The sequence below is a fragment of the Apodemus sylvaticus genome, chromosome 18, assembly GCF_947179515.1.
Source record: "Apodemus sylvaticus chromosome 18, mApoSyl1.1, whole genome shotgun sequence".
Lineage (NCBI taxonomy): Eukaryota > Metazoa > Chordata > Mammalia > Rodentia > Muridae > Apodemus > Apodemus sylvaticus.
The window spans coordinates 33,522,344-33,532,321 of NC_067489.1; the positions used below are offsets into that span (position 1 = coordinate 33,522,344).

The 9,978-nt window shown below is 48.2% G+C and overlaps 1 protein-coding gene across 1 annotated transcript in view; it reads left to right on the forward strand.

The window, feature by feature from the left end:
- Positions 1-9,424, forward strand: part of Prag1 (PEAK1 related, kinase-activating pseudokinase 1) — a 57,721-nt gene extending 48,297 nt beyond the window's left edge. The window contains exon 6 of the mRNA XM_052162154.1: positions 6,454-9,424. Within this exon, the coding sequence (XP_052018114.1) occupies positions 6,454-7,569 (1,116 nt within the window). The 3' untranslated portion in view covers positions 7,570-9,424. The remainder of the gene's footprint in view (positions 1-6,453) is intronic.
- Positions 9,425-9,978: the final 554 nt, after the last annotated feature.

Here is a 9,978-nt window from a genome sequence, read left to right on the forward strand (position 1 = left end):
TACCAGGTAACTGTGGGGTGAAGCATAGACCAGAATCCTAACAGATAGGAAGACAGAGGTGTGAACTTACGGAGCTTATAATCCAATAAGAGAAATGGACAGTTAAGGTGCCTGCTCGTCAAGTCATGGAAGCAGGAACATTTGACTCAGACATTGTCCTGAACAGTATAAGCAACTGTAAACATTTGCTTGTTTGACTGTTACACATTTGACTGTTACACATTTGACTGTTACAGTTAGATTCTTGGGTGGTGGATTAGGTCCCTATGCCACTGCAGTGATTCTTACTTGAGATTTTTCTTTGAAGGAACTTGTGATACCACCAGACAAGATGGCTGGGATCCCTGAGGAGTATGTTCAAGGGACCTGTGTACATTTAAAAGCCACCCTTCTATAGAGAGGGTACAGGGTCAGCTACTAGGGTGCTCTATGTAGTTAACAGATATCAGGGTCACAAAAGACTTGGATCAGGTTATGGCCAAGCAAGTAGGCACTGTTAATGAGAAAGTACTGCCAGGCTTGGGGGGAAAAAATCCCAGCTACTACGGAGGCTGAAGTAGGACAATCCAAAGTTCACAGCCTGCCTGGGCTACACAGTGAGCTCAGGGCCCATCTGGATAAGTCAGCAAGACTCTTGTCTTACAAAGGAAGTGCAGGGGTTGGGATGTAGCTCAGTAGTAAATCACTTGCTTAGCCTATGTGAGGCCCCTGCTTTAATCACAAGGCCACAGGAAATGAAGAGAACAGAGGGGGGAGGGGAGGGGAGGAAGAAGCCAGCTGTCCCAAGGGACCTTCTGCGTTGTAAGTCCTTCATTGCCACCTCAGGTCCCAACCCAGAGGCTGCCATCTGGATAAGATAAATTTTGTGCCCCTTCCCCAGGTGAAGTTGAAAGATGAAAAGGGCCCATTCTTTTTCTGTTAGGATGGCTGTATCCAGTATATTTGCTTCTTGACTTCTACTGAAGCCATGTCCTAAAATACCCACTATTCGACTTGCAAGTACAGCAAAGTCGAAAATGCATTGAACGCTCTACCTAACCTGCTCAGCACACAGCTCAGCCATCGGGGAGTCTCCTTTATTTCCTGTTGTGATTACAAATGTTTCTTATTGCCCCTGTGTGAGATGGGGGCGGGGGCAACATCTGAAGAAGAAAGGGAGATGGAAAAGCTATCTGAACAAGATGAACTGAACACCCAGGTTACCATGTGGACTTTGTGAGAGGAGAGGGTAGACAGGAGTTTAGATGTTCAGGGAACGTGAGAACTCGGCGTGTGACTCATGTTCCAGTCTTCTCCTTGTCTCTGTCCTGTGATTTCACCCTGCCTCGTGGTGCTAAACCTGGAGGTCTCAGGCAATCTTAAAGGAACTTAATTCAAAGAAAGTGATGGGATTACACGGCAAGAACCAAGCAGAGGGCCCAGCACTGAGTTCAAACCTTAGCAGAGAATCTCTCTGATCTACTAGCTATTGTGCCAAGGAGCTTGGCATCAAGAGCCCATTTTCCCCAATACACAACACATAGGCTTTCCCAGAGGATGCTAGAAGCAAGCCCTTCTCCTCATTGCATTGCGAGTTTAAACCAGGAGAAAACCTGAAGATAATAAGCCTTGATCTCCAATGAAGACAGTTCCAGAGGATTCCTAGTTGACTTTCCTGGACAAGTGGCATTCCACTGAACCAGGTTGGAAAAAAAAATGAAGTTTGGAGAACAGCAGCAAATACTCATGAAGCGATACTGTAATTAGAAAAGGCGTTATTGCTTTGTAAATGTGCCTGGTCTGGCGATGGGGGGCGGGGAGCTGTGAGCCTCATTCGGCACGTGCAGCTGCTCCACTTCATTAGCTGTGCAGTCTAGACAGAATACAGTCATCTGAGAGTCCACAGGAGGGGGAGCTGGGCTCCTTCCCAGCCGCCTGCGTGTCCCTGAGCTCTGTTCATCTATGCATGTTAAGCAGAGACCCTGAAATCAAATGCAGTGTTGCTTCTGAGTCCCAGGGAGCAATAGCAGATGGGCACCTGCTTGTGCCTGACTCTGGGACCTCCCGCCACAGACTCATTAACCTACAACATGGAGACAGTGTTATAGCCCTTATAGCCTGACTCTGTGAATATGTGGCCGAAAGAAGGGGGTGGGGGAATCGTTAGTTCTTGTGGGCTTTGAAACTGTTTCTCAGCCATGTAGAACCACAGATCATAATTATGCGACCTATACTGACTGAGCCTCTGGGCCTTTTTTCTTATTCACGTATCAGTTGGGCTCTGATTCCAAAGCTTAAGACAAGGCAAAGTTTGCACAAAGTCTGAAATCTCAGGGGAGCCCAAGGTCTTTGGAAAGTTCCAGAGCTAAAACCAAGGGTGGGGTCCCCTGGAAAGGAGATGGGTTGCAGCAGAGGGATATAGGGCTAAAGATCATCTTCATCGCAACTGGAGAGTGATCTTGGGATGCCCCTGCCCAGGTCTGGGAGGGGCTGGGTGGCTGTTCCTGGTGGCTGTTCTCTCCAGTCGAGGGGGTGACTGTGCCAGGGGTTCTTTCTGAAGGCCCAGCTTACTGATTTTGTAATGCTGGGATTTGAACTCAGGACCTTTGGAAAAGCAGTTGTAGCTTTTAACCACTGAGCCATCTCTCCAAGACGACTGATTTATTTATTTATTTATTAATTGATTGATTGATTGATTGATTTGTAATGCTTCCATCTCAGTTACTATTTACCCAGATCCTTCATTTGCATCTCTGTGCAAACTGTCAGTGGCTCAATTCCGGGCTCTGGGCCCATGTTTGCTGGGCCTGGAGCCTTTTATAGTCTGGAGGAAAGACAGGCAGCCTTGGAAACCCTTCCCAGGCTTGTTGTAGAGAATTTGCAAACCAGTCGCTCTGCCCCACCACCAAAGGGCTACAGACATAATGGCAAGAGCAGTCACCATAGCAACCTTGTCCTTGCAAACTCACCATGGGACAGGCTTGGTGCCCAAAGCCATACCTGCGTCTTTTAAACTCATCCCTGGGAGCCTCCATTGTCCCGGTCAGAGCACAGAGAGAACAGAACAAGCGATAACTACCACAGATCCTCAGCATTATCGCTTCCATATTTGTAACAGAATCTGCCCACTAAAATGTATTCATAACCCACAAATCGATGCTCAGAACATTTTCCCATCCTTTGTGGACATGTGCAGGGCAGGAAAACATGGGGATGGCCTGGTGTGTGTGATTCCATCTGATGGGAAATCAGGGCATGTTCTGCAGTTGCTTTCTGCTCTGACCAAAAGCATGTGGTTTTATATTTTATTTTATTTTATTTTATTTTTAGTATATGTAGTGCCTCTCTTTTTCAGATTTTGTGCTTTTCATTGCGGGTGTTGTCTATGAGTTTGCTGTGTAACACCTTATGCACACAAGCATAGTGCTGAAGGACTGTTGGTGCTCATAAGCAGAGAGTCTGTCGTGAGCTGTCCAGCGAATGTACGGGTTTATAGTATGCTAGCTCTGAATTCAGCATCAGCAATATAGATTAAATAAGGCTTTTTAAGCAGAGTACAGACAAGACAAAGTCACATCACCATCAGTTATTGAAAATATGTGACTAGAGTCACTGAAACCTTGCCCTAAATTTATTGGAGCCTGCTTCCATAGTTGCTAGTTCCATATTTGAAGCTCCTTTATAGACTGTAGCTACTTTAGATAAGAATCTCCAATAAATTGGTGATGTTAAGGTTGCTGATGTTAAGAACGGCAGGTGGCTGTGCCTGTGGCAGCAGCGGCAGGGTCGGTGAGCTACTGCAGCAGCAGCAGCAGCAGAGACCACACCAGGCCAAACAGTTCCACGTGGGGTATATTGAGGAGAGAAAGGGCAAAGGTGGCGGTGGGAAGAGAGAGAGGGGAGGAGGTGCTACTCCCATATGTATGGATGGTGATGTGGTCACAGGCAAAGGTGAGCCCAATGGACTCTGGGAAAATGGTGGCTGTTGCCCTGGCAACAGGCATATAGGTCGCCCTGTTGCCCTTGTTATGTCACAGGTCTTGGAGGTCCTGATACCAACAGCCAAGTTGATATATAAAACCAGTCTGCTCCTGCCTATACATTTAACTTAAAGAACTCTTCCCAGGTTCCTTGTCAGGTACATAGTTTTCATCTCACACAGCCTCAGTTTCTCTTAGACCATCTACTTTTTTGTGGGGTTTAAGGAGCTATTTTGTGAAAGTCCCATAAGCAACACAGTGCCCCACACATACAAGGCTCTGGTGTGTGTATGTGTGTGTGTCCTATGAATAAAGAGATTCCAGCAAACCATCCTCCACTTGTCCACTGAGGCCTTGACAGGCAGTAACTGGTCCATACATGAGTATTTTATAGGCCAAGCTTTTGTGAGGGCTCATTGCCACAAATTTTCTTTCATTTAAAAGTGTTCCAAGCTACAGAGATGACTCAGCCAGTGAAAATGTTTGCTGCACGAACCTCACAATGTGCATTTGAGATCCCAGAATCCACCACGGGCGGAGAGAACCAATTAGGGGAAGCTGTCCTTTGTTACCCGCTACCCCCACATCCGCAATCTCACAACTCGCCCCCCCCACACGCAAATATCATTGTCATAATAAATGATGCTGAACTAAAATAAACAAATAAATAAATAGATAGATAAATAAATAAATAAATAAATAAATAAATAAATAAATATAAAAAGAGTTCCAGAGGATTGCCATTTAAAAGCAGTGTGGCAGGGTAAGCTGCAGGGAGACCCTGAGGCAAGACTGTAGCTTACAAATCAGCTTTATTGGTGTAACAAGCAGCGATTACTGGAGTAGACAGACTTTTCTGAAATGTCAATTCTGCCCCCACAATAGAGAAATTAACACATTAATGTGTCGCCCACTCTTCAGTTAGCTTTAAAAAAAAAAACCATAAAACCTTTCTTTCAGATGCTGAAGGAATTCTGCAATGCAAAATTCCATGCTGTAAGGTTTATATAGCTACAAAATAAATAAATAACTGTGAATAGTGTATGCAACCCAATTTTGCCCCAAAGTCAGTCAGTGTGTGTGTGTGTGTGTGTGTGTGTATGTATGTGTGTATGTGTGTGTGTGTCTTTCTGTCTCTCTTTGAAAGATTCCACAACGGGCAGGGTGGTGGTGGCCTGCACTGTAGCTTTTATAATCCATAGATGGAAGGTACCTTTCTCCTCTCTAAACCTGGGGCGGCACTGCTTGAAAAGCAGAGGATGAGAGAGAGACAGAGACACACAGAGAACATCTTCAGTCCCTTCTAGTGCAGTGACAAGGGAACTGAGGTCTAAGAGGATCTCCGGACCAGTTTGAGAATCTCCAGTTGAGTCGGGCTCACAGGATTGTTAGCTTTCCTCTGGAGGCACACCCCATCAGGATGAGCAGAAGAGCTCAAATGTCTGATAGATCAAGAGATGGTGACTGTGTGGATTTCCCCAGGCACCCTCCCACAGGGAAGTCTGAGATTACCCATCTTGTTTATTCCTGTTTGCAATTCTGAGGATGCCCTCCAGCCCAGTGGCTCCCTGTTCCCAGGGGAGCACTCGCCATTTAATCCCTGCTGTCAAGGCTCTGGCTTGGAGCAGAGCACAGCTTCCTGCACCCACCGGCATAAGTCGGCCCTTAGGCCATTTCATATAGCAGGCATTCCGTGTTTACCTAAATCTAGGAAGCAAGGCGGCCGAAGAGAGTATGGCCAGATCCTAAAAGTGTACGAATACCATTGCCCCATAAGTTAAGAGAGAGAGAGAGAGAGAGAGGGAAAGGGAGGGAGGGAGAGGGAGGGAGAGGAAAATGCTGCTTAAAGTCTCAGAGATGATATATTTCCTCCATATTTTTCTAAGAATTGTATGTTTTAGCACTAATTCTTTAGTCCTTGTGAGCCCCTTTAAGTGATGTTTAATGTATAATGTAAGGTAACATTGTGATCATAAAAAGAGAAAGAGGTTTAGAGACTATGGTTTACAGCAGTGTGGGGGAGGGGTGCCCCAGTGGGCCACACCCAGGCATCCCTTCCCCCAAGGGACCAGACACACACAGACATGGTATAGAATAGAGTTTCTTCAGGGCAGAGGATGGGAGTTAAGGGGGTAGTAGAGGCAGAGAAAAGGAGAGAGTAGAGAAGTAGAGGCTAGCCATGACCACATGGAGAGAGGGGGGGAAGGGAGGAGAGCCCAAGAGGGCAGAGAGGTAGCTGAGGAAGAGAGTAAGAGAGAGGGGAGGGGCTGAGCAGCCCGTTTTATAGTGGGCCAGGCCTGCCTTGCTGTTGCCAGGTGATGGTGGGGCGGGGCATACCTGGCTGTTGCCAGGTAATTGTGGGGTGGAGCTTAGACAGAATCCTAACAGGTAAGAAGTACTTTGCTTCTCGGTAGGAGAATGCCATCTCTCCAGGCATTTGTTTCACAGAACCACCAGGTGCCACGCCTAACCTCACTTTTCCTTCTCGCCACAGATCTGCAAAACCCCAGAACCCAAATCAGCCTCCTACGGCAGCCCGTCAGTGCCAGTGCACTTCAATATCCAGCAAGACTGCGGCCACTTCGTGGCCTCTGTGCCCTCCAGCATGCTTGCCTCCCCCGACCCATCCAGCAAGGACCCTGCGCCTGCCGCACCCCCACACGCCCCTGCCCAGGAGCAGGACTGTGTGGTGGTCATCACACGGGAGGTACCGCACCAGACTGCCTCAGACTTTGTTCGGGACTCTATAGCCAGCCACCGGGCAGAGCCTGAGGTTTATGAGCGCCGGGTGTGCTTCCTGCTTCTGCAGCTCTGCAACGGTCTGGAGCACCTGAAGGAGCACGGGATCATCCACCGGGACCTGTGTCTGGAGAACCTGCTGCTGGCGCATTGTAACCCTCAGAGCTCCCCCGGGCTCTCTGCCACTCCCACCGCGCCCACCACCACATCCAGGTGCCCTTCTGCCGCGCCTGCAGCCACCACTGCCTGCCAGGGAGGACCTGGTGAGAAGCACCTGCCCAGACTCATCATCAGCAACTTCCTGAAGGCCAAGCAGAAGCCAGGAGGCACCACCAACCTACAACAGAAAAAGAGCCAGGCCCGGCTGGCCCCCGAGATCGTGTCCGCCTCCCAGTACCGCAAGTTTGATGAGTTCCAGACGGGCATCCTCATCTATGAGCTGCTCCACCAGCCCAACCCATTCGAGGTTCGAGCGCAGCTACGGGAGCGCGACTACCGGCGGGAGGACTTACCCCCGCTGCCCACGCTGTCCCTCTACTCTCCGGGCCTGCAGCAGCTCGCCCATCTGCTGCTTGAGGCCGATCCCATCAAGCGCATCCGCATCAGCGAGGCTAAGCGGGTGCTGCAGTGCTTGCTGTGGGGGCCACGGCGGGAGCTGGTGGAGCAGCCGTGCATCTCGGAGGAGTTACTGTGTAGCACTCTGCACAACTGGATCGACATGAAGCGAGCCCTGATGATGATGAAGTTTGCTGAGAAGGCGGTAGACCGAAGGCGGGGCGTGGAGCTGGAGGACTGGCTTTGTTGCCAGTACCTGGCCTCGGCAGAGCCAGGGGCCCTCTTGCAGTCCCTGAAGCTCCTGCAACTTCTCTGAGCTTCTAGTCAAACCATTCCATCGCCGCCTTCCACACCTGCCCCATGCCCTTGCCTTGCCTGCTACGGGGTTACCCTGGGAAATGGTACAAATGACTATAGTCCTTAGATGTAATATTTTATATATATGCATATGTAATATAAATATGAAAGACTGGGAATGTCATTTCACACACACCAACCTCCTCTCCTCACAGAGTCCCCATGCCTCCACCACCGCCACCCCTGTAATTATGTACAGTTCTATTGTCATGCAAGGTTCTGAGGACAGTTCCACTGACAGAACCAAGTTTGGACTCCTGCCTCTCTACCCCATCCTAGAGTCTCCTCAACTTTTTTGTCACTGTTATTTAAAAAACAACCTCCACAATAAAAAAAAGTAAGTCTTATATTAGTTTTTATTAATTGAGTCACAAACAAAGCCCTTTAATCTCCAAGTGCTTGAGTGCACTAGAATCTTCGATGAGCAGAATCTATTATGTAGCGCAGAGGAGCAGACCGTCTGGCCCTGCCCCATTTGCACTTACACGATAGAGCAGTAACTACTGAGGCCTGGGTGTGTTGGGTATGCTGGGAGGAGGAAATGTTCTCTGCTTCTCTTCACACACATCAGGATTCATCAGGGTGGGTGGGGGGTAAAGTTTAGCCCTGCTGCTCTTAACCCATCTCCAATGTGCCTACGCTGTCACCATTGTACTATTGAGAGACCTGGCTGAGAAATAAAATCTACCTGTCTAGTTCAAAGGAAAGACCCCAAGACAGTCTTCTGAGAAAGCGTGTAGTCCATTGAAAAAACAAAATAAACAAAAGCACTCGTAGGAGATGTTTGCCATCATTCATCCTCAGGCAGAGCTGGAAGAGTAGAGTTCCCTGCTGCATCTGTTTCCTTCCTGCCATTTCCAGGTTCATCTGACAGTGAGGGAGCTTGGGTGGCACTATCAGCAGTATCAGCCTTTCCAGGTAAACGGGGTTCCAAGTGGCAAGGAACACTTCCCTGTCAGACAAAATGGAGCACCGGGGGGTCTAGCAGCCAACAGGAGATCTCTAGTTTAGATCCACTTGTGGATCTTTTGCTTTAAATAGTCATTTAATAGCCAGGCCGTGGTGGCGCCTGCCTTTAATCCCAGCACTTGGGAGGCAGAGGCAGGCAGATTTCTGAGTTTGAGGCCAGCCTGGTCTACAGAGTGAGTTCCAGGACAGCCAGGGCTACGCAGAGAAACCCTGTCTTGAAAAACAAAGCAAAACAAAAGTCATTTAACAGCTGGCCATGGAAATCCCAGCACTTGAGAGGCTGAGGCAGGTGCTCTCTGAGTTCAAGGCCAGTCTAGTCTACAGAGTAAGTTCCAGGTCAGCCAAGGCTGCCTAATGAAACCCTGTCTTCAAAAACAAAACAAAACCCATCAAATTCATTTAGCACATATCAGTACCTGCTCTCTACTTAAGCTAATATTTATTGTCATGCTGAAGGGGAGAGAAAGAAAAGAATTAAGAAGTGGCAAGCCCCACACTGTTCCATGCAAGGTCACAGGCCACTGTGGCTCTGTGCTGGGGCGTCTCATCCCTACCCCCAGAGGCACTGGCATTGTCTCTGCTCCTGTGCCCAAGAAGCTCCTGATAATGGCCAGTATAGATGACTGCTACACGTCAGCCAGAGAGGCTGTACTGCCACCCTGGGCAACTTTGCCAAGGCTACCTTTGATGCCATCTCCAAGACCTATAGCTACCTGACCCCCGACCTCTGGAAAGAGACTGTGTTCACCAAGTCTCCTTATCAGGGATTCACTGATCATCTTGTGAAAATCCACACCAGAGTCTCTGTTCAGAGGACCCAGGCTCCAGTTGTGGCTACCACCTAGGGGTTTTTATACAAAATAAATAAATGAATGAATTAAGTCTGCAAAAAAATAAAATAAAATAAAAATAAAAAATAAATTAAAAAAAGAAGCGGTAGATCTTTCCATATATACACAGAGATGACTCATTCAAAGAGAAATATCTCCAAGGTCCTTGTATCTACCTGAGAATAACGTCTCACCTACTGAACCCATTTGTTTCTCATTTCTCGTTAAGGGCTATGGACAATTTTTAAAGACACACAAAGGTCTTAATATGCGTCCCTGAGGTCTGGGGTGTGGTTAGCAGCTGAGCAGATTGCCCCTTTCTGCCCACTGGCTTCACTTCCTTTGCACGACCCCATCCTGTGGCCTCTGACACCAGAGCTTCGAAGGTAGCACCTGGGGACATGTTTGCAATGTCACTTGTCACTTGAGGAAAGAAACCGGCTCAAACCAGCCCTCCCCATGTCCACAGAAGGTCTGGGAACTTTAAGTGCCGAAATCATGATTTCTGGATCCATCTAAATAGGTGGGGTTGTATTTGTCACTGTTCAACACTGGGAATTTTTTCAGAC